Below are 25,425 nucleotides of genomic sequence, written 5' to 3'. Positions count from 1 at the left end.
AAGACATTGCTTCTTTGTTAGGGTACAGTTTTACAGCACCAGCCAGCTCCAATTACATAAGGCCAGTGGCCATTCTTCATGTGTGAACCTAAACAGTGAGCACTGGCAGGCTGTTTGACTACAAAGAGACATCACAGCTGAGCATGATCTTGTCTTCAGCCAACACAAATGCAAGTTTCCAACAGGGTTTACAGAATGTATAAATAACCAGTCTGTTGAATACATTAAAAAGAAACCAGCACAAATTGCCCAATTTGTGAACTTTCCAATAGGTATCACTGGATAGCTAGAACTGTGGCTGTTTTTCTGATACCCTAACTCACCAAAGATTGGGAAATCTGATCTACGACAGTCCAGTCTTTATGATTCATTATCTGCTGCCTTTATCAACTGAACTATTAGGAGAGTTAAAATATCCTGTCCAAGATACAAGAATTAATTTTGTAAAAGAACTACATAGCTCACATTTAACATGTTATTGAATAACAAGGAAACATTTAAAGATAAACACTAGTTTTTTGCACCGGCTATCTGCAAGTCTATGCCTTACCTCTTGCAGCATATCTGCTTCCTCTATCGCTTTTGGTATACTTTGCTTTGAGGTGTCCTGCAACTCTCCTCCAATTAGAAATTCATCCAGTATGAAATAGGCCTTCTCAAAATTAAAGATGATGTCCAGTTCACAGACCTGAAAAAGACAAAAAAGCTTTTAAATGTTCAGTTACAGTTTGCTGAATCCCGAGGGAATGGTTGACATAGTTTGTTAATATAAAGAATTTAAAAAATAATTGTGTAGATGTATAGTGCTTAAAATATTCTAATTACACGTTTGGTGTATTTGAATGCTAAATCTTCTAGTTGCTATTGAACTTTAAATATAATATTTATGCCAAGTGATTTTTCTTCGTTAGTATTAAACCCTCAGCTCTTTTGAAGCACAACAGAACCGGGATTTATGTTCAGTTTACAAGTTTTCCATTTACACGTTATTATTTTTAAAAGAGCCCAAGGGCTAATTGGCAAAGCAGTTAACAGCTTTCTTTCCCTTCTAAGATGCAAGTTTAAATCTAATCCAAACTAGTATGATAAAGTCTGTTCTCTCTCTCTGATTCTTAAGTGAGATTAATTCAGTCTCATCACTGCAGCTGTGGTACAGACCTAGCCAGCATTTATCCCTGACTGGGTATTGTCCAGCACAGTAGGAGATGTTCTTTTGAATTTGCAGTTAAGGGCCATGGCTGGGATGTTTACCTTGCACTTATTTCTAATCCGTACAATACATAACCTGCATATTCCTGCAAAAATGAAAAAAATAGAATTTTCCAGCACTCCCATCATCTTGATAACCACAAAATTCAGTAAAAGAAATCATAAATTCAGAATTAGGGATTATATCCTCTAGAGGAAACTAAAAGTCCAATGCCTGGAAGATTCTCAGACTTTCCCTTTTACAGATGCTGACTGGGCAGCTGTTTATTTTTATAGAAATCTAAAGTAACTTTTTACAAAATAATTTTTTGGCACAAATAATAGCTCCACGTAAAGTAGCAATGGGTTTTAGAGTCTATTCCATGAATAAGAACATTATAAGCTTTAACTAATGTGGTTATGAAGCAATTTTAGGAATATTGCACACTAACCCTCATGCACTTTATTATTTCTCAGATTTAAAAACAGAAAAGTGACTAGTACTATATTAAATTAAAAACACACTTTTAATTATTAAATATTCACTGAGTATGCAAGTATCTTAAAGCTGTTATATTAAAGATGCTATTTTCAACATTTTAAACAAGATGGTATTCAACAGAAGTTACTATGCTACAGTGGGATAGCAAACTCACGATAAAAGAATTCTGACGAAGGGTCATCGACCTGAAACGTTAACTCTGTTTCTCTCTCCACAGATGCTGCCTGACCTGCTGAGTATTTCCAGCATTTTCTGTTTTTATTTGAGGATAAAAGAATCTACTTAAATAATTCCCCAAATCCTTTGCAGTACCCTATGTTTACTACTTACTTCACTGAGGAGGAGGAATAGGCCTTGTTCACAAACCCGATCAGCAACCCCCTCTAAAAAGGCAGTAATTCACACTTACTTTTGATCCTCCCCACCCCCTCCTGAGAGTCTCCACTCATCTCTACTACTGCCTCCCCAGATCGTTCTAGCTGAGATTTGGAAGTCACTAAGTAGAAGATGTGAGCCATCACTAAGTTCTACCACCTCATAGTGGAATTTACCAGATCCTGAACCCATTGTACCACCAAAGAAAATTATTTTTAATTTACATATTCCATGAGCTAGGCTCAAATTTCCAATAATTGTAACTGGGAATTCATAACTCAGTATAGAGAACACCAATCCAAAGTTCCCATCGATCACAATATAGTGCAGGAATCTTGGGATGAGATTACTATTCCAAAGCTATTTATTTGGTTCATGATATAGCTTGTGCATTTTACAATCACTTGACCTCCATGGTAAGAAGGATTGATTTCCATCTTTGGCTCACTTAGACAATAGTACTACATTTGCACACTACCAAATTATTGATTATAAGAGATTCTAACCTAAACAGGTGTTAACAGATTTTATCACATCATTGGCAGAAATCTGTACGTCAGATTGTGCTGCCATCTAACTTTGAGGAAAAAATTAAAATAGCAAACAATATTTAAACATAACTTTATAGTCAATCAGAACCTGGAGACTGAAGGATGCAGTTGGTTACACACTAGGCTTTCATTTCTAGGTCCTATGTTCAAAGCTAACTCAGATTACTAACATGAACATTGTCTTTGTATGCCGATAGGAAAATGAGTTTGGGCAGTCTTAATCCAGTTCCTAAAACAGAAGACTTTCCCCTAGGCTTCTATGAGAAATATCACACTGGTTCAATTGTACTGCCATTGTCAGGTTGGGGCTGAAACACATTGCTGAGACAGAGCACAATGAGCTTCACTCATTTAGCAGCTAACCATGCTATACTTGACCAGGGAGTTTTTATCCATTCCACCGCTCCAACATCCCTCACCTTGAGCAGAAATCTCAATTTTTTGTTTAAAAAAGCAGAATTTAATCTGATAAACATTTTCAACCAGCACAATGGGGCCATGAAGTGGTAAAATTAAGCAAGCCTTACTCCAAATTTTAAATGCATTTGCCACAGAAAACATACATTGCCAAAATACTTATCCAGCAGTTCCACATAGCGATGGATGATTTCTAGAGTCAGAAGCTCATTGTCTTGTTCCTCTATTGCACAACAGAAATATAAACTAGCAAACCTAAGGAACAAAAAAAACAGAAATATGAATCTACATGCAGCACCAGAGTCATTGACAGCGCAGTTCCACAAGCTTTATAATATTCTTCATTTTTGTAACAGTCACAGTATTTATGATATTCCAGTCTCAACTGCTGATTTTCTCACTTGCGAACATTTTTAGTGATCAGCAAATTAGAGGTCTTTGTTAATAAAAAGAACGAACAGAATGATCCCACAATGCAAAATTGGACACTCTTTTGAAATAACTTCACCATAACTGAAAAAAATCCATCAAGCAACAACTTTACTGAATTGTGAAATAAAATATATTGTATATAAAAATCACAGGCGTTAAGTATCAGAAATTCATAAGAACATAACATAAGAACATAAGAAGTAGGAGCAGGAGTAGGCCATACGGCCCCTTGGGCCTGCTCCACCATTCAATAGGATCATGGCTGATCCGAACCTAGACTCACGTCCACTTCCCTGCCCTCTCCCCGTAACCCCTAATTCCCTTACCTGCTAAGAAACTGTCTATCTCCGTTTTAAATCTATTTAATGTTGCAGCTTCCACAGCTCTCTGGGGTAGCAAATTCCATAGATTAACTACCCTCTGAGTAAAGAAGTTTCTTCTCATCTCAGTTTTGAAAGGGCATCCCCTTATTCTAAGATTATGCCCCCTAGTTCTAGTCTCACCCATCAGTGGAAACATCCTCACCGCATCCACCCGATCAACCCCCCTCACAATTTTATATGTTTCAATAAGATCGCCTCTCATTCTTCTGAACTCCAATGAGTAGAGGCCCAACCTACTCAACCTTTCCTCATACGTCAACCCCCTCATCTCCGGAATCAACCGAGTGAACCTTCTCTGAACCGCCCCGATATTATTTTTAAAATCAACAGTAAAGTTGTATAACTGTGGTTTGAAAGCACTCTAGAAGCCATTGCTACAGCTGGAAACACGCCATAATGGTGATTACATACATGGATAAAATCTTCAAGATGGAGCCAGCAGTGCTGTTCTCATCTGAGTAGCCCATTCATACTGCTTTTGTGTGTCTATTTTTGATGGATGTGATCTAATATCATCAGTTTTCTGTGAGTTGTTTGAATCCTTTCTATTCAGCATCCAAGCTGACATTTCTGCTGACCTAAATCAGATTTATGCAAAAGCACACTTGATCAAATTACTGGGCATTGCTCTAATATTTTGGTTCACCAGTCTGCCTCTGGGTAAAGGAGAAAGCTTGCCATATGGTTACTAGAACTTTTATATATTTTTAATTATATTTTGGCATAGGACAATAGTCTTGGTGATTCTTGGAGTGGCTTGCATACAAGAATGGTTTGGACACTACGGGCTGGATTTTGCTACGGGGGCCGGTTGGGGTCGTGTTCCCCACATTTCGTGTTTCCCACACGAATCCTGAACGATGTGGGAAATTGATGCAATTTTGATTTTATAGCCCAATTGATTCCCCACGTGTGGGAACCCCTAGCCAGTGAGCTTTTCAGGTGGGAAGCTCGCCTCCGATGACATCATCACTGCTGCTTCATTTAAGGGCTTCCACAAGCCTTGCTCACTTCAGCAGACTGCCAAGCTTCTGGCCCTGGCAGCTGCTGCTACCATCATCAATCATGGCGACACATCGGAGTAAGGCATCCCCCAGATTGGACGAGGCAGCCCTCCAGACATTGGTGGAGGGAGCGACAGAGAGCAGGGAGGTGCTCTTCCCCTCCTCGGGGAGGAAGAAGCCACCCCAGCAAACCAAGGCTGTGTGGCTGAGGGTGGCAGAGCAGGTGAATGCCAGCTCGAATACCAGCAGAACATGGATCCAGTGTCGGAAACGCTTCCATGACCTTCTGCGCACTGGAAAAGTGAGTATGATGTTCCCATCACTCTTAATCTGATCCCCATTGCCTTTCCTCACCAGCTCTCAGCTTTACCAATCTCTTCCTCCACATCCCACTTGACACTGACATCCATGCACCCTTTCCCACTCCCTCTCTCTCTATGGTCATATTCACCTAACTAATGGACTATGCAGCCCTCACACTCCCTATCACTGTCATGCTATGAAAACAACTTACATCACATAGGGAGGGCCCTTGGTCTTGCCATCTCACTCCATCTTTCTCTCCTTCTAAGCATCTATGCCATCGATTCTCTACACTCACTCCTTCATTCTCGCTCAAACTCCACTTGTCTCCCCCATTGCAGGAAAAGAGAGCTCACAACCGAAGAGAGCGAGCCAGGACAGGTGGAGGGGCAGCCTCCTTAGCCCAGCTGACCCCATGGGAGGAGGCGATCCTGGAGATCGTCGGCATCCAGGACGACACACAAGTGGGGGACGGAGAGACCGGTGCAGGAGAGCAAGCTGGTGACAGAAGAGTTTTCCAACTCTCAATTGCATTGCATGACTCGCTGATAATGACTTGGAAGCTCTAGCAGATGGACCTCTGATCATCTGCAATAAGCACTGTGCAGGTAACCCTGGCCTCTCATCTCTGACACTTTCCTTTACTCCCCCACAGGACCATCGCAAGCTCCCGTCTCCAGGACGCAGGAGGAGGTTCAACCTCAGCATCCAGACTCCTCAGAGGAAGTTGCAACCTCTGAGGGCGCAGCGTCAGCAGAAGGCAACGCACCCAGCACCAGCGCAGACACTCACACCTCGGTGGGACCTTCGGGACAGAGAGTAGTGTTGTCACCTGGTGTATCACAGCTCACAAGTGAGCCTCAGCAGATGGTGGAGACAGAGACAGCAGTGGAGAGTCCTAGTCGGAGGGCGCAGCACTCTCCCAGCTCGGCTCAGCTGCATGTCGACCCTCTGCCTCTGGGTCCATCCACAGTATCAGCGGTGATGGCACTCCAGGAAAATATGCAGGAGTCTCTGGCAGGTTTTGTCTCCAGGGTTGCTGCGAGTGTGGAGCGAATGGAGGAGTCCGTCGCTGGCACTGCTGCTCAGACATGTTGAGGTAGCTGACCCTGCGTCTGTAGACCCTGTTTGGGGGGTATCTCCTGCGCCGACGGTCTTCCATGCGCTGGCCCCTTCTGGCCTGTGCATCCTCAGGTGGGGCAGCAGCAGTTTGGCGCAACTGTTGTTGCTGCTGCTGTTGGGCGGCCTCATGTAATATCCAGAAGGGCAGGACAAAAATGGCTCCCATGCTTCTGGTAGATGCCTCAGTTGAGGAAGCGCTCAGTGAAGGTGGCGAGAGGGGTTTCCCAGGAGGTCACACTGGAGATGGTTGTCAGGCTGCAAACTTCCAGAGCTGTGGGTATGCCTTCTGAAAGATCCCCCAGACCTGAGAGAGCAAAGTTATGCCACCTGCAATTAAAGCCTGTTCAAATCTGCCATTTAATGGTTGAGCTGCAGCTGCTACTCCGCAAGCCAGTTGTGCTCCCGCCAGGTTTCAGATGTGTGTTTCCCACCAGGCGTGTTTCACGTGGGAAAACGAGTAAACTTGCAAGTGGTTAGGAAAATGGGATTATAGAGCCAATTGAGGGCTTGTTAAGGGCCTTAAGGGCCTATCCCGCCTCCTGGAGGCGGGACGGAGTCGGGACCAACAGACACGAATTTAGGAAAATTGCATGGAGGCGGGTTTGGGCCCGCACGCCAGTTTTGCGATTTTTATCCCCCACACGCCTCCAATCCCGCCTCCCCGGCCCTAGCAAAATCCAGCCCTACATCACTATTCATTTGGCACTAACGGGCAAGATTTCTTCTGTGCACCATTTTAGTGAAACTAAATGTTAACGTGCTTACAATTTTGCTACAAAGGAAATTGCCCCCATAAGTGGCAGAGAGGGCAAACATCCCATGACACAGTTAAACCTTGCTCATGTACTAACACTCGGATTAAGATTACTGGTACTGAATATATCCCACACTGTTATCCACTTCTGGCCCATAAACACCTGTACAGAGTGCAAAACCTGAAGATTTTGGGGGAGAGGGGTAGGGATTGTTTATTAAAACCAAGTACATTAATTATTTACATACACAGGCCCAGAATTTGCGGTCCGGATGATGGCGAACTGGCAGCGTTCGCCGTCATTCCACCTTTGAAACTGACTGCAACTTCGGGATTTGGTGCAATGCGGAAATCCTGAAGTTGCGGTCCATCATTCACTGCTCTGACACAGGCTGTGCTGTGCCCACCACCCCCAACAGAGCCGGCTATCTGTAATCACTCAAATCAGGGAAACAATTAATAAGGCATAATGAAGCAACAACAACAACAACTTGTATTTATATAGCACTTTTAACCTAGTAAAACATCCCAAGGCGCCGCACAGGAGTGTTAGAAGACAAAAAATTTGACACCGAGCCACATAAGGAGAAATTAGGGCAGGTGACCAAAAGCTTGGTCAGAGAGGTAGGTTTTAAGGAGCGTCTTATAGGAGGAAAGAGAGGTAGAGAGGCAGAGAGGTTTAGGCAGGAAATTCCAGAGCTTAGGGCCTAGGCAACAGAAGGCACGGCCACCAATGGTTGAGTGATTATAATCAGGGATGCTCAAGAGGGCAGAATTAGAGGAACGCAGATATCTTGGGGGGGGTTGTGGGGCTGAAGGAGATTACAGAGATCGGGAGGGGTGAGGTCACCAAGGGATTTGAAAACAACGACAGGAATTTTGAACTCGAGGTACTGCTTAACTGGGAGCCAAAGTAGGTCAGTGAGCACAGGGGTGATGGGCGAACGGGACTTGGTGCGAGTTAGGACACGGGCAGCCGAGTTTTGGATGATCTCAAGTTTACGTAGGGTAGAATGTGGGAGGCCAGCCAGGAGTGCATTGGAATAGACAAGTCTAGAGGTAACAAAGGTATGGATGAGGGTTTCAGCAGCAGATGAGCTGAGGCAAGGGCGGAGACGGGCGATGTTACGGAGGCGGAAATAGGTGGTCTTTGTTATGCTGCAGATATGTGGTCGGAAGCTCATTTCAGGGTCAAAAATGACACCAAGGTTGTGAACAGATGATGATCTATGGCCAGGAGGAAATACTGAACTTTTATTTAATGACTGAAATTACTGTTCAACTCATGAGCTCCTATTACTGGAGCTAAAGAACACTCCCAGGGGTAGGGCCTTAGCTTGACCATCTCCTTCCTACATCAAAACAAAACGTTATTAATGTCCCTTTCATTGATTTAACCATTGTAAATGGAAAAAAGGTGGGAAAATCATAATAGTTGGAGAATGGAACACTTATATGGACGGCCTTTTAGGGACAAAGATATTCACTACAGAGGGTGAGTAAAGCTTGGCTGACGATCAATCCGTTCCCAATCATGCCTTCCTCCCAGATTCCAGAGCAGTTAGTCGTAGTTACGTGAAGCTGACCACCGAGTCAGTGACCATGGAGTGGGTAGAAGAGTAGTTAATCCGAGAGCAATGTCATTGTTCCTTGCTGGCAGAACCACCTACTAAATGCTACACTTACTACTTCAGGCTTTCCCTGCCATGTTCTTTACATTAATGGAATTGTACAATTGCAACAACATGCAATTATATAATGCCATTAACGTAAAGCATGTCCTGAAGTGCTTTTCAGATAGGCATATGGAAACACATGCTAAGCAATGCAAAAGGGAGGCGAGGAAGGGTGACCAAATGCTTGGTCGAAGAGATGGGTTTTGAGGAGGTTTTTAAAAGGAGACAGAGAGAAAGAGAGAGAATTGGAGAGGGAGATGGCCAGGTTTAGGCAGGGAATTCCAGAGATTGGGATCAAGGTGGCTGAAGACTCTGTTGTTGTTGGTTAGTGAAAGGAGAATGAACAAGTAGCCAGATTCAGAAGAATAGCAAGTTCCAGGGGGAACAGAAGGGGCTGGAAGAGGTTTCAGAGGTAAGGTGGGGCAAAGCCAGGGAGAGGTTGAAATTTGAGGTGTTAGGAATGGAGAGGCAGTGCAGTCCAGTGAGAAGTGGGGTGATGGGCTGGTAGGACTTGGTACAGGGCAAGATACATACAGCAGAGTTTGGGCAGATTGGAGTTTATGGAGGGTGGCGAATAACAGGATAAGAAGTAGAGAATTGGAGTAATTGAGGCTGGAGGGGACAAAGGTATTCCGCAACAGAGGGACTGAGGTAGTGATAAAAGAGACAACTTGTAGAGTTGGAAGGAATAGGTTTTTGTGATGGAGAAGATATAGGCCTAGAAATTCGTCTCGGGCAGTGGTGCATAACAGGCGGTATTGGATCGGCCGCCTGTTACACGCAGCCACTTATATTCAGTTCCAGTGCGGCCGATCCGATACCGCCCATTTTTCACCACAGCCCGAGACGAATTTCTAGGTCATAATGCCTTAGGCTCAGTTCAGGATTGAATAGGGCTTAGACTAAACCTATTCCAAATCTAAGACTGAGACAGCAGCAAGGGAGGGGGAATTAGAAGGGAGCAAAATTTGTGGCAGGGGCTGAAGATGATGGCTTCAGTCTTCATGGGCAGCTAGCCAATTGGAATGAATGGGAAACCTGGTGGCTCCTCCATGGAGCCAAGCACACATAACTGTGGGATGGGGGCATTCACAGGGAGAAGGGACGTGGACAGGCTGGCAGAGGGTGGTGCCGATTTATGTGGGTCCAGGAGCTCCTTTTAGCCCAACATAAAGCAATGCCGCTACGTTTTAAGGCCACATTTTACGAATACCCTGCAGCAGTCGCTTTAAGGACTGCTGGTTAGGCCACTCAATGGCTGGAGCATGCGCAGTGCATGTTGCACCCATCGGTTCCTCAGTATTGCAGTGGGATCCTACAACCAGAACAACTTGCATTAATATAGCGCCTTTAATATAATAAAACATCACAACCAGGGTAGGACCCTGTTTTGCATATTATAAATAGGCTCCACTCTAAAGGGCTTTTTTTTTCCCATTTGTTCCTTGGATGTGGGCGTTGCTACCAAAGCCAGCATTTATTGCCCATCCCTAATTGCCCTCAAGAAGGTAGTGGTGAGCAGCCTTCTTGAACCGCTGCAGTCCTTGTGGTGAAGGTACTCCCACAGTTCTATTAGGAAGGGAGTTCCAGGATTTTGACTCAGCAACGATAATGAAGGAGCAGCAATATATTTCTAAGTCAGTATGGTGTGTAACCTGGAGGTGATGGTGTTCCCATGCGCCTGCTGCCCTTGTCCTTCTAGGTGGTAGAGGTCGCAGGTTTGGAAGGTGCTGCCGAAGAAACCTTGGCGAGTTACTGCAGTGCATCTTGTAGATGGTACACACTGTAGCCACAGTACGCCGGTGGTGGGGGGAGTGAATGTTTAAGGTGGTGGTTAAGGTGCCAATCAAGTGGACTGCTTTGTCCTGGATGGTGTCGAGCTCCTTGAGTGTTGTTGGAGCTACACTCATCCAGGCAAGTGGAGAGTATTCCATTACACTCCTGACTTATGCCTTGTAGATGGTGGAAAGGCTTTGGGGAGTAAGGAGGTGAGACACTCGCCACATAATACCCAGCCTCTGACCTGCTCTTGTAGCCACAGTATTTATGTGGCTGATCCAGTTAAGTTTTTGGTCAATGGTGACCCCCAGGATGTTGATGGTGGGAGATTCAGCGATGGTAATGCTGTTGAATGTCAAGGGGCAGCAATTAGACTTTCTCCTGTTAGAGATGGTCATTGCCTGTCACTTGAGTGGTGCGAATGTTACTTGCCACTTATCAGCCCAAGACTGAATATTGTCCAGGTCTTGCTGCATGTGGACATGGACTGCTTCATTTTCTGAGGAGTTGCGAATGAACTGAACACTGAAATCATCAGCGAACATCCCCACTTCTGACCTTATGATGGAGGGAAGGTCATTGATGAACCAGCTGAAGATGGTTGGGCCTAGTACACTGCCCTGAGAAACTCCTGCAGCACTGTCCTGGGGCTGAGATGATTGACCTCCAATAACCACAGCCATCTTCCTTTGTGCTAGGTATGACTCCAGGCAGTGGAGAGTTTTCCCCCGATTACCATTGACTTCAATTTTACTAGGGCTTCTTGATGCCTTGATGTCAAGGGCAGTCACTCTCGCTTCACCTCTGGAATTCAGCTCCTTTGTCCATATTTGGACCAAGGCTGTAATGAGATCAGGAGCCTAGTGGTCTTGGCAGAACCCAAACTGGGCATCAGTGATTGGGTTTTTGGTGAGTAAGTGCTGAATGATAGCACTGTCGATGACACCTTCCATCACTTTGCTGATGATTGAGAGTAGACTGATGGGGCGGTAATTAGCCGGATTGGATTTGTCCTGCTTTTTGTAGACAGGACATGTCTGGGCAGTTTTCCACATTGTTGGATAGATGCCAGTGTTGTAGCTGTGCTGGAACAGCTTGGCTAGAGGCGTGGCTCATTCTGGAGCACAAATCTTCAGCAGGATAGCCAGGATGTTGTCGGGGCCCATAGCCTTTGCTGTATTCAGTGCGCTCAGCCGTTTCTTGATATCATGTGGAGTAAATCGAATTGGCTGAAGACTGGCTTCTGTGATGGTGGGGACCTCAGGATTAGGCCAATATGGATCATCCACTTGGCACTTCTGGCTGAAGATGGTTGCAAACACTTCAAGCCTGGTCTTTTGCACTCGCGTGCTGGGCTCCACCATCATTGAGGATGGGGATATTCATGGAGCCTCCTCCTTCAGTTAGTTGTTTAATTGTCCACCACCATTCATGACCGGGTGTGGCAGGATTGCAGAGCTTTGATCTGATCCGCCGATTGTGGTACTGCTTAGCTCTGTCTATAGCATGGTGCTTCTGCTTTTTAGCATGCATGTAGTCCTGTGTTGCGGCTTCCCCACATCAGTACCTAGGTCTCTGGATTACTAGTCGAGTAACATAACCACTATGCTACCATTCCCTCAGCAAGAGAGGAATGGGACCGTAAGTTCTGCACCGTGATTTTTGGGGAATAACTACTCTGTTCTCACTGGACGAAGGCCCTCAAAATCAGAGCAATTGAGTGAACAACCCATTAAAAAAAAATCAGATATCGCCTTTGCTATAAATAAATCCTTTGGCCTAGAAATTCACTATGGCCCCGCCAGCTGGCTAGCGCCCAAAAGTGTAAAGGCACTTATCTCCTGAATCCAGGAGTCCACACCTTGTGCTAGCTGGCAGATTTCACAAGGCCTGCAAAACCCGACCAGCTAAAAAGCTACATTTCAAAATGAAGATTAAAGCAGAGGCATCCAGCCTCATTATAAAATCTAAATAGATGATCCGCCTCCCGGCAGCGGATTGGCTGCCTAGTCCCGGTCCCGCTGCCGTTAAAACGTAAGGTGGGCAGATTGGTGGCGGGTTCAGTTCGGGATTCAGATCCCCAAACTACCCTTTTTTTTAGGTTAAAATTCCCCCCCCATGTGAACGTTGTCAAAATAGCCAAGAGTGAGGTTGAAAGAGATCTAGGGATATTGATGGACCAGGCACTCAAATGTATCCAATCAGCACATGGCAGCAATCAACAAAGCAAATAGAATGCTGAACTATTCAGCTAAAACAGCAGAATACAAGTCGGAGAAGTGTATGCTTAAACTGTACAGCGCACCGGGCAGACCACACTTTCAGTAATATGTCCATTCAGGTCACCGAGACCCAAAAGAGATGTGTAACATAGTAAACAGTATAGTAAAGGTAAATTTGGAACTCTAAACTGACTAAAATGGGCGATAGTGTAGTAATGGCTAGATTCCTAACTAAAGGACTGAGGTCGAGTCAGTCTATCAAACAAACGATGTTTAATACTATTCAACAGAGTTTAACACGAAAACACAGGAGAACTAAATTACAGGTCTGTACTCTTTGCTGGCTCCATGAGGACTGGCTAGGGCGGCTCCCCAGCCTGACGTCATGACGTCATCACATTTTCCCGCCGCTGGAGGATCACGTGATCAACGTGATGACGTCATCGTGTTTGGTCTCATTCATATGTACATGCAATAATATGAACAAAGATACAGATTCATTCTGTAGCTAATCATTTGTTAAAGATAATTATGTACATAAGATCAGAGTCCCCTGGTGTCTCTGCCACATGCGCCCCCCCAGAATTGTCTTTAACAGTAAAAGTCAATCGAATAGGAGGTCTGACAAGCCTGTCAGAGCGACTCCTGTATTCTTGGAGTGGACGTTGTTGAACAGCTGGCGGGCTGGCGGATGGAAGCCTTGGGTCTGGCGTGGATGCAGCGGGAGGTCGACCACGTCGTGGTGGCTGTGCGGTCTCTACTGGCCGGTCGATGTCCAGGTGTGCCGGTTTGAGACGGTCAATGGATATGTGGTCGGGTTTACCACCGATGTCTATGGAGAAACTCTTGTCGCCTGTCTCCAGTACGCGGAAAGGGCCTGTGTAAGGTGTAGTGTCCGTGTGTTGATAAAGACACTGAAGACAGGAGTTGGTTCATAGGTGTTTACTAAGCAAAGTCTGGGGGGGGTTCTAACGGATATACACAATATACAGGCTTATATAGCCCGAGTGGCCATTACCGGCATTACAGCACACCTGGGGCTCTTAAAGGCACATACACTACAATTCCTCCCCTTTTAGCTAACCAGTATATCATATTTTAAGTAATTATTAACTACATGTTATAAGAAAAACAATATACACATTGCTGTAGTTAATTAATTATAAGTCAGTCTCTCAGGAGGCTTCCTGACTCGGTCCGGATAACGCCTCGGGGGTGTAGTAGTTTCTGGTGGTGTAGTAGGTTCTTTTGGCAAGGCTGATTCAGCTTGAATGCCAGTGTCGGGTTCATCGGGTTCCAGTATCACCGGATCGGAGGTGGATATGGGTATCTCTACTTCATCGTTAGACGTATAGAGTTGTGGTGTAGGTTGTCCCTTTTCGGATGACTTTATGATTTGGTCAGCATGGCGCCTTATCATGCTTTCTCCGATGTCCACGGTATACATCAGTGGTCCTAGTCATGTGCAGATAGTTCCAGGCTGCCATTTCTCGGTACGGTAGCCCCGGGCCAAAACTTGTTGACCTATCTGGAAGGTTCTAGTTGGCCTTTCATTCATGCCTTGAAACTGCCGGTTCTCCACGTCCCTTCTGCTGTTGGGCTTGACCAAATCCAGCCGGCATCTTAGGTTTCTATTGAAGAACATCATGGCGGGTGTTTGGTTGGTAACCATATGTGTTGCATTCCTGTATGCGAATAAGAAGTTATCCACCTTATGCTGAAGTTTTATGTCTTCATTACCCATGGCCTTTATGGCCTTCTTGAAGGTCTGGACAAACCTTTCAGCCAATCCATTGGTGGCGGGATGGTATGGGGCGGACGTGTAGTGCTTAACCCCCATTGTTTTTTAAGAACTTCCTGAATTCTTCGGACACAAATTGCGGTCCATTATCAGAACATATCTGTTCCGGCAGCCCATTCCTGGCAAATATGGTCCTTAATACTGTGATGTTTTTTTCCGTGGTGGTGGAGGACATCTTTATTACCTCCGGCCACTTGGAGTGTGCATCAACCGCGATTAAGAACATTGAGTCCATAAATGGACCAGCAAAGTCGATGTGCACCCTTTGCCAGGGAGATGAGGGCCACTCCCATGGATGTAGAGGGGCTTGTGGTGGAGCGTTTTGGACCTTCTGGCATCCTAGGCAGCTCTTGGTCATTTCTTCGATGTCTCCATCGATACCTGGCCACCATACAAACGCCCTAGCTAGGTTCTTCATTTTCACTCCACCCAGATGCCCCTCGTGAAGCTCCTTTAGCACTTTATCCTGGAGTTTGGGTGGAATCACCATTCTGGATCCACACATCAAGGTTCCTCGGCACACTGACAGCTGTTCTCTTCTTTGCGAGAATGCTGGCAACAGGGGTTCGCCATGTGCTGGCCATCCCTTCACTGTTAAATCATAGACCCGTGAGAGAGTCGGGTCATTTCTCATCTCCCTTTCAATGGCAGAATTTGTTACTGGTAGACATTCCATTATGGTAGAGTGGAACATCTCTACTGGGTCTACTGTAGGTGCCTCTTCTACCGTTGGCAATAGTAGGCGCGATAAACTGTCAGCATTCCCATGCTGTTTTGATCCTTTGTATTCTATGTTGTATTGGTGTGCCCCTAGAAAAAGGGACCACCTCTGTAGCCTTTGCGCTGTCATAATGGGAACACCCTTTTTAGGGTTGAATATGGAGATGAGGGGTTGATGGTCAGTCAACAAGGTAAATTTTTGTCCGTGTAGGTAATGGTTGAATTTCTTCACTCCCCATACCAGGCTGAGTGCTTCCCTGTCGATTTGGGCATAGTTACGCTCAGCTGAGTTTAATGAGCGTGACGCAAAAGCTACCGGCTGTTCTGAGCCATCAGGGAATTTATGGGATAATACTGCTCCTATGCCGTAAGGGGATGCATCGCATGCCAGTCTGATTGGCAGTGATGGGTTGTAATGAGCCAAAACTTCTTCGGATGTGATTAAGTCTTTGCATTTATGGAAGGCACGTTTACAGTCTTCGTTCCGCTATCAGCAGCGGTGTTAGGTTTAAGTGCTCCTGCAGGGTATCAACAATTTCTTTAAAATTCTTGTCCTTTGGTTTGGCTGGAGTGATTAAATTTTGTAACAGCCCGTATGCCTTTGCGCCCATTAGGTTCAGCAGTACTGAAGCTTTTTTTTCATCTTCTATTCCATTTGCAGTGCAATATACCTCTACTCTTTCCACGTATGTGGTCCAATCCTCTATTTCGCTATCAAAAGCATCAATATTGCCAGACTTAGGCATTTCTGAAAAGATGTGGCGCTTCCCGCACTTTCCCGCCGCTGCTGCCGATGACAACGCTGTTTCCCGCGGTTTCCGTTCTTTGTTTTTTTATTTTTTTATTTTATTTGTTTACAGTTGGAGACTCGTTCCCGCCAGACTTTCTCTGCAGGTCTGAACGCTGACCTGCTTGCCACGCCGGCCGTCTCCCGAGTGCTCCCTCCCAGTCCGTTATTGCTTGCCTCCGATTTCGCTGCCTGTCTCAGCTGTAGAGCCAGCCGCTGGAGCCCCAGCCTGACGCCCAGGAAGGATTAGCGCAGTACCTGCCACCAGCTTGGCCAGCTGGTGAAACCACAGCTTCTCTCACTTTCTTGAGTCTTCTGGACACCCGAGGAATCGATGTCCTGGAGGTGCTGCCGAATTGCAGGTAAGTCCGTTTCCACTTCGTCGCCACTGTAGTGTCCGTGTGTTGATAAAGACACTGAAGACAGGAGTTGGCTCATAGGTGTTTACTAAGCAAAGTCTTGCGGGGGGGGGGTTCTAACGGATATACACAATATACAGGCTTATATAGCCCGAGTGGCCATTACTGGCATTACAGCACACCTGGGGCTCTTAAAGGCACATACACTACATAAGGGGCCTTGAGCGGATCCCTATGGGCATCATGATGAATGAATACAAATTCAGCATTCTTTAGCTCTGCTGGTACGTGTGAAGATGGAAGGCCGTGATGCGAAGTTGGGATAGGCGCAAAAGCCTTGGCTGTTTCCCGGTGGTTGCCGAGTTGGTTGGCTGCGGACCACGGCTCAGTTGGAAGCGGCAGGAAATCTCCCGGTATGCAGAGTGGCTGGCCGTACACGAGCTCCACGGCGGACGATTGCAGGTCCTCTCTGGGTGCCGTGCGAAGACCCAACATGACCCACGGAAGCTTATCCACCAATCCAGCGCCTTGGAGGCTGGCCCTCAGTGATGCCTTTAACGATCTGTGGAAACGTTCACACAAACCGTTTGCCTGCGGGTGATAGGCCGTGGTGTGGTGAAGCTTGGTGCAGAGACCCTGGGCCACAGCGTTCCAGAGCTTGGAAGAGAACTGTGGACTGCGGTCTGAAGAAATGTCCGCCGGAACGCCGAAATGTGTGACCCATGAGGAGAGGAATGCTCTGGCGGCATCAGCGGATGTAGTAGACACCAAAGGAACTGCCTCTGGCCATCTAGTAGTACGATCGACCATGGTGAGGATGTGTGTGAACCTGTGTGACGGTGGAAGCGGCCCGATGAGGTCCACGTTGACATGGTCGAATCAACGTTCTGGTACTGCGAACGTGGCCAATGGGGCCTTGACGTGACGTTGCACCTTAGACTTTTGACAGACGACGCAGGTGTTAGCCCAGTCGCGGATATCCTTACGCATTCCTCTCCAGACGAACTTAGCCAACATTAATTTTTGAGATGCCTTCACACCAGGATGGGAAAGCCCATGTATGGCGTCAAAAACTTTGCGGCGCCAGGCGACTGGAACGATCGGGCGGGGATCTCCCATGGAGACATCGCAGAGTAACGAGGTGCCTGCTGCGTGGAATTGCACATCGGCCGGTTGGAGGCTAGAGGTGTCGGTGCGATACGCCTGTGTTTCAGGGTTGGATGCCTGATCGGTGGCCATGAGGGCATAATCGATACCCAGCTGGACCGCCCGTACGGTCGCGCGAGAAAGGCAATCAGCTACCAAGTTGTCCTTGCCAGCTACGTGTTGGATGTCTGTCGTGAATTCTGAAATGAAAGTTAGCTGTCGCTGCTGTCAAGCCGACCACGGTTCGGCGGTCTTGGCCATGGCAAAGGTCAGTGGTTTGTGATCTACAAAGGCAGTGAAGGAACGTCCTTCTAACAAAAAACGGAAATGGCGGATAGCCAGGAACAGCGCCAGCAACTCCCGGTCGAAAGTGCTGTATTTGCGTTCATTGCGCCGGAGTTGGCGGTTGAAAAACGCCAGTGGTTGCCATGTCCCATTGACCCACTGTTCCTGTACGGCGCCTCTGGCATAGTCGGAAGCGTCGGTGGTAAGGGCGATGGTGGCACCTGGCAGAGGGTGCGCCAACATAGTTGCATTGGCTAGAGCGGTTTTTGTGTTGTCGAAAGCGTTGTCCATTTCGACCGTCCAGGCTATTGTATCCTTTCCAGCCTTGCCTTTGAGGGCCTCGTAGAGGGGCTGCATGAGTTGTGCTGCCTTCAGTACAAAGCCACCATGCCCAGGAATTCTTGAAGAGCCTTGGTGGACTGCGGCCTTGGGAATGCCGTAATTGCTTCGACCTTTGATTGCAGCGGAATTGCGCCCTCCGAAGTAATGCGGTGGCCCAAGAAGTCAATCTGCTGTAGGCCGAACTAACACTTGGCCGGGTTGATTATGAGGCCATGTTGGCTGAGGCGCCGGAAGAGGGTGCATAGATGGGAGACGTGTTCCTCTTTGGTAGAGCTGGCTATCAGGATGTCATCGAGGTAGACAAATAAAAACTTAAGATCCCGCAGGACCGAGTCCATTAGTCGCTGAAGAGCCTGTGCAGCGTTCTTGAGCTCAAATGGCATCTGTAGAAACTCGAACAGTCCAAAGGGAGTGATGACTGCAGTTTTCTGGACGTCCTGCAGGTGTACGGGAACTTGGTGGTAGCCACGGATGAGGTCGACCTTGGAGAAGATTGAGTTTCCCGCCAAATGGGCGGAGAAATCCTGAAAATGCGGGATCAGGTACCGATCAGGAGTAGTGGCATCATTAAGGCGTCAGTAGTCCCCGCATGGCCGCCATCCGTCGCCAGGCTTCGGAACGATGTGGAGAGGCGAGGACCAGGGACTATTCGACTGGCGAATAATCCCCAGCCGTTCCATCGTGGCAAACTCTGCCTTCGCAGCCGCGAGCCTGCCGGGTTCCAGGCGCTGAGCTCGTGCGTAAACTGGAGAGCCAGTCATAGTAATGTGGTGTTTGACACCATGCTTAGTGGCCGAGGAGGAGTGTGGTAAACCACTGTTTGTATTCCACTGTGTACATGCCTGGACATGCCTCGGCTGACTCCTCCCACAAGTCCTAGTATAAAGGTGACTGCTCCCCAGCCCTTTGTATTTCTGGACCGGTCGACCACTCGAGGCAGACCTTCATTCTTTTGTTAATAAAAGCCTTTAGTTACTCTCTTAACTCTCAGTCTTTTATGAGTAATTGATAGCGCATCAAGGAGAAAGTGGGCTTGGTCAGCTCCGGGAATTCACCTAATAGGCGAGTGAACTCGTCCAGCGAGGGCAACGCGCAGGAGACAGTGTGCGATGTTGCGGAACTGCGGAAGCAAGGCATGGAGTGGAAGGTGGCCGTGTTAACCAATCGACGATTTCTTACATCCACCAAGAGGCTGTTGGCGCATAAGAAATCCGCGCCGAGGATGGCTTGCGAAACCTTGGCTGTGATGAATTCCCCTGAAACCGTTGCCCGCCGAAGCACATCTGGACCCGCCGTTTGCCAAAGGTACGAATGGCCCCGCCATTAGCTGCCTCGAGGGAGAGGCCATGCCTCCCAGACTGAATATCGAGTGCTGAGGCAGGAAGGATGCTACACTGCGCCCCGGTGTCGCATAAAAAGCGCCGGCCCAAGAGGGAATCTGTAATTTAGAGGAGCTTCCCGGAATTTCCAATCGCCATCGCAGCCGCGGAAAGTCCCTCAGACTCGGTCCTCCTTTTCTGGAGTTGCTGCTGGTGTTGATTTTTTTTTATAGGCGTGAAACTGCAGGGAGAGCGGCAGCCTCTGGCCTTCGCGCCAAAACGAGCATGGTAAAAGCACAAGCCGGGGGATGGAGGCGTCGGGGTGGCGTTCGCGGGGGAGGGGTGCCTCGTGGCGGCGCAGGATTGCTGCGTGACCGCATAAATCGTATCTGCTTCTGCAGCAAGTGCTGCACAATCTGTGGCTTCCGATCTGGCGAGGGCAGCCTGAACCTGCTCGGGTAGTTGACTCAGGAATAACTCCCGAAAGAGGAAACATTGTGGTTCGGGGCCAAGGAGTGTGAGCATCTGGCTCATTAACTCAGGTGGCTTGGAATCGCCAAGCCCGGGCATAGCGAGCAGTCGGCGGGCATGCTCCGCCTTCGTGAGCCCGAAGACCTGTATTAACCGTGCTTTAAGAGTATTATACTTGCTGTCAACCGGGGGGGTTTTCGAGCAGGCTGATGATCCGTGAGGCCATGGAGCTGTTGAGTGCGGAGACCACGTAAAGGTAACGGGTCTGATCCGCAACGATGTTTCGGAGTTCGAATTGTGCTTCTGCTTGTACGAGCCAGGAGGCCGCCTGTTGTTCCCAAAACTGTGGGAGCTTCAAAGCCACGGAGTTTGCTTCCATGTTTCGTTTCACTTCGCTTCTTCCGCGAAAATTGTTCACGAAAATTCGGGGTCACCACTGTAGGAATGGCTAGATTCCTAACTAAAGGACTGAGGTCGAGTCAGTCTATCAAACAAACGATGTTTAATAATATTCAACAGAGTTTAACACGAAAACACAGGAGAACTAAATTACAGGTCTGTACTCTTTGCTGGCTCCACGAGGACTGGCTAAGGCGGCTCCCCAGCCTGACGTCATGACGTCATCACGTTTTCCCGCCACTGGAGGATCACGTGATCAACGTGATGACGTCATCGTGTTTGGTCTCATTCTTAAAGGGACCGCACTATGTACATGCAATAATATGAACAAAGATACAGATTCATTCTGTAGCTAATAATTTGTTAAAGATAATTATGTACATAAGATCAGAGTCCCCTGGTGGCTCTGCCACAATAGCTAATCGGCAGCTTGTTTTACTGATTTTTATTTCCATTGAAGTCATAAACATTGGGCGCTAATTAATTCATAACAACTGAACAGGCATGACATCACTCCAACCCAACAAATTAATTAAAATTTTTATGCGGAAAGTAAGCGGGCGCTTGCTGCGCCAACATTACGTACAATGGAAAACTGAAATGAGGCAAAAATGGGAGGGGGCACAGTGGAGCTTATCCCCCGAGTCATTTCCTGTCACCCCTCACCTGAATTATACTGAAAAACTGGCAGAGGGACACGAGGAGATTTCCGCCGCAAAGTCTGCATATATCGCCAGCATGGACTGGGTGGGCCGAATTGCCTGTTTCTGTGCTGTATATTCTATGCAGCACAGCATTTGCAGAACACCAGGCTGAATTTTCTCACAATACAATGGGATATGGTCTTTTTTTTAATTCATTGATGGGATGTGGGCGTCGCTGGCTAGGCCTGCATTTAGTGCCCATCTCTAATTGCCCTTGAGAAGATGGTGGTGAGCCTCCTTCTTGAACCGCTGCAGTCCATATGGTGTAGGTACACCCACAATGCTGTATGATTTGGTGGATTCAAGTTTGATTTTAATATTTGAGGGTGCAGGGGGAAGCTGCTTGGGCTGCTGAAAATCTTCGTCAGGAGTTGTACTGGAATAGGCTGTGATTCAATTGATTCTTTTCTGGATTTATTGAAAGGAGAGTAGTCAGGACAGAGTAAAATAAAATCCACCTTTCAACTGAAATACTGCCACCACAGAGCAATAGATGAAATGACACAGAATAAGAGTTAAATAATGTGGCATGGAAAATTACTAAAGGGAAGAGAGGAACTGTAAGCTAATGTTTTGGAATAGCGGTTCTAAACTAAAATAAAGTGGCTGCTGGTAAAATTCAATAAAATTAAAACAAACATGGAAGCTTCTTGTCCTTTAAAGAATCAACAGTTCTGGAACCGAGGTCCCAAAGACAGCTGGTGCCAACTATTGAGCAATCAGCTGTTTTCTGCAATGCATCAGAAGCCATAGTTATAACAAAGTTTAATAAATAATCTGTACCCCATTACTAATTTGAGTAAAAGGAGTGAAAATGTTGCATAAATCTGCATCATTAAAGAAGATAATTCAAACCTTTTATAAATAATTTTGAGATCCCGCCATTCCACAAAGCTACACATTTTAGGTTGTCGAGCCAGCACAATCTGAACAAGTTCCCGAGTAATCTTTTTCTTCTCCTTATCAAGCATTGTGGTGTACCACTTCTGGAGCCTCAACTTGCCTTGACGGCTGAAAAGCAGCATAAAATGCATCTGTGAAAACAAATATTTATCTTTAAGAACTTAATACAGCTCCTTGATTTGCTCCTAACCCCCATCTTGCCAATGCGTCTCATGGGAGGTGGTAGCAAGAGAATCTCCAGATAATTAATGTGGATGAAAATACCATGCAAAGTAGCCCAGTGTGACAAAAGCAAGGATTAAAAATGGAAATAAAAAGCAAAAAACAACTGCAAATGCAGGAAATCTGAAACACCAACAGGAAACAATGGAAGCACACAGTTAGTTAGAATCTATGGAGAGAATAGATAAATTAATACTTCAGACCACAGTCCTTCATCAGAACTGAAAGATAAAGTCCCAGTACTTAGTTGCAGTCTGCAATGGAACCTGCAGACATAGGGGGGAGTTTTAACATAGGTGAGAGTGGGTGTGGGTGGGTGGGGGGGGGGGGGAGTTAAATGGGGAAAAATTGGAAGTGTGTCGGGAAACTGGCTCCAACCCACTGACTTCCAGCTTTTACTCAGGCAGGACAAGAGGCGGGCAGCCAATCCGCTCCCAGGAGGCAGGTTGGCACATTAAATATGATAATGAGGCTGAAGCCTCTGATTTAACCTGCTTTGCAGGTTTTACTGCAGTCGGCCAGGTTTCCTGAGCCTTGGGAATCCCAGCAGCTGCAGTGAAGCGAGGACAGCCTTGGGGAGTAATCCTTGTGGGCCGGGAGAAGTTAAAACTCCACAGCGTGCGGGGAAACCCGGACTTCCAGCTTTCCTGCACGCTACTGCCCACCCCACCACTACTCCTGGCAGGTCAATAAGTTAAAATTCACCCTACAGAGTCTGGTTCAAGACCCAGAAACCATTGTTCCCCAAATGAGGTGTTAGTCATAGCTCAGTGGTAACATTCTCATCTCAAGAGTCAGAAGGTTGTGGGTTCAAGTCCCACTCCAGGGATCTAAACACATAATCTTGGCTGGCACTCCAGTACAATACTGCACTGTCGGAGGTGCCATTTTTCAGATGAAATGTTAAACTGAGGCCCCATCTGCCCTCTCAGTTGGATGTAAAACAACAGACCGATATCAAGGCAGCTTTTGATTCAGGAATGACAATGAAGATTATAGGGCATAAATATACAGACTTTGTGCACATGAATGAATTGAGAACCTGAATATATTCAAACAGAAAAAACACAGCTTACCTTAGAAAAAGACAGAGTAACTAGAGCTCTAATGAAAATAATGGGCAGGGTTTAATAGAACAATTAACATATAGTACTGCCATCACTTTCATTTTTAAGAAGTGCATTTTTAAACAGTATAAACCAGTATATTAATTTTTGCATATGATAACACTGCTACATAATAAAGATCATTTGAAACACAGAAAATCAGCTCAGACCATGGAAATATATTTGCTTTAGAAAATACTTCTCTCCAATAGCAATTTTAGTCCTGGAAATTAACTGAAAGTGCATATTTAAATGCAAGTTTTTTTTCCTATTTATGAAAATAACAAAAGCATTTTACAGCCTTACAGCAACCTTGCTAAACCTGCTCAGCCTGTTTCCAGGTGGTGCACAATCCTGTGGGGATTGTTTTAAAGAGTTTTGCAATATGGTACTATAAGTTACTTACCTAATATCTTAAAATACACACACCAGTATCTCTAACAGCGAGAGAGAGAGAGCTCTAATCAAACAAGTAAAGTCACCTTTCCAGGTATGTCAGGTATGCACCTATTCACCTAGTCAGAGTTTTATTGATTTCAAATCACCTTTACAACCAGCATGAAATTACAATGTACCTACCATTCTGATTGTAGGTTAGAAATGTCCTCACACCTTTACATTCAGGAAACTGTAACTGCTTTCCCAGAATTCCTCAAGGTAAAAGCTCCTCCCTATTTGGCGACAACGCCTTCAGAACCTATATGCAAATTTGTACCCTTCGACCTCCGGTACTCAGGGCAAAAATGGCAACATCTGTATTTTCTTTAATATTCACTTTTCCCTTAGTTCCATTCCATTTCTTTATTTGTAGTTTTCTTTCTCCACACATCTTTATTTATTTTGTGGGTGTTGATGATGATTCCACAGCCTGGAATGTGATAATTAACTCCAGTGAGAACAATAACTGAATCACATCATTCACTAACAATGCGGGACATTTTAACACGTGTAAAAGGTGACCTTTATGATATAATTAGAAATATTTTGCCTGTAATTCCTAGTCACCGTACAAGTGTATCATTCATAAAAAAGACAATCATATTTAAATTCTACAATACCTACATCGCGACTCACCAGCAAACCCATTGGAATGGAGGCCAAAAGGGAATAAATTGTGACAAAGCTTTTCAAATTCAATAACATTTTGTATAAATTCTGTGATTAAAAATTACCACAATTTTACACAATAAAACATTCATTTTGTCCATTTTCTTTTTGCCCTGGTCTTCTGTGCTCCTACATTACAACAGTGACTACACTTCAAAGGTACTTCATTGGCTGTGAAGCACTTCGGGATGTCCTGAGGTCATAAAAGGCACTATAAAAATCCAAATTCTTTCTTTTATCCACCCAATACAGTAAAGACGGCATACAGATAAACTGCTCCAAAACCACCATCAAATACTGCTCCAACCAGACCTCCTGTCTAAAGGTGATTCTCCTGTTGGTTTTCAATGCTCCTCCCTACAGCAATGCAGCTGAGATCAGCAATCGGTGAAATGGAAGATCAAACATGACACAGTGACACTGGAGAAAAGAAACAATTCTTCCCAGCTATTGTCTTTGATCTGTTTTATTCTATTTTCTTTCATTCTTTAAATGTTGGTAGTTCTTAATCATGCTACTTATCATAGGGAAAGTCATTTACAATCTATAAGGCTTCGCCTATACAAAAGGAACATACCATGATACGAATTTCTGCCATTTTGACTTCTACTACACACACACACCCTCTTATTAGGTGAGAAGCGAAGGTTAATGGGGATGAAATATTGCCATTTTGATGTGTAGCAAATTCCCAGACGCTTACAGAATATAATTTCTGATGTGAAATTCCATGAACAATTCTGTAATGACAGAATTTTTGACATTCATGAAAGACTCTAGCAATGTACTTTGATGGGTGCACTGTCCTCTATTTATTTTAAAGTTATGATTAGTAATTTCACTAGCAACAGGATAATAATTAACACCAACATTTTTCCAACTTTAAAAATAATTAAATATTATATTACATTACACTATTTCCACACCTAAAATATTTAAATATCTTTAAAAATTATCAATGTAACGTCTTATATACAAATTTTATTGCAATTTTAAGTTTCATTGACTGGCAGCAGGAGGGCGAGGTGGGCTGTTTGATGTTTCTA

At 45.7% G+C, this 25,425-nt stretch overlaps 1 protein-coding gene across 6 annotated transcripts in view; it reads right to left on the bottom strand.

Annotated features, from left to right (window-relative positions):
* The window catches only part of ap1s3a (adaptor related protein complex 1 subunit sigma 3a), an 85,514-nt gene that overhangs the window by 37,954 nt on the left and 22,135 nt on the right, over positions 1 to 25,425 (bottom strand). For 3 of the 6 annotated variants that reach the window (XM_085990472.1, XM_085990478.1, XM_085990477.1), the window contains exons 2-4: positions 21,897 to 22,075; positions 3,180 to 3,288; positions 551 to 688 (exon numbers count right to left, since the gene is read on the bottom strand). In XM_085990472.1, the coding sequence (XP_085846598.1) occupies positions 551 to 688; positions 3,180 to 3,288; positions 21,897 to 22,075 (426 nt within the window). Of the gene's footprint in view, positions 1 to 550; positions 689 to 3,179; positions 3,289 to 21,896; positions 22,076 to 23,851; positions 24,141 to 25,425 lie in introns of all 6 variants that reach the window. The other 3 variants (XM_085990474.1, XM_085990473.1, XM_085990476.1) reach the window with 3 other exon arrangements.

Source organism: Somniosus microcephalus, chromosome 6, assembly GCF_052327205.1.
Source record: "Somniosus microcephalus isolate GS21.2 chromosome 6, FLI_Smic_1.0, whole genome shotgun sequence".
Classification (NCBI taxonomy): domain Eukaryota; kingdom Metazoa; phylum Chordata; class Chondrichthyes; order Squaliformes; family Somniosidae; genus Somniosus; species Somniosus microcephalus.
This window is presented reverse-complemented; position numbering and strand designations above follow the sequence as displayed.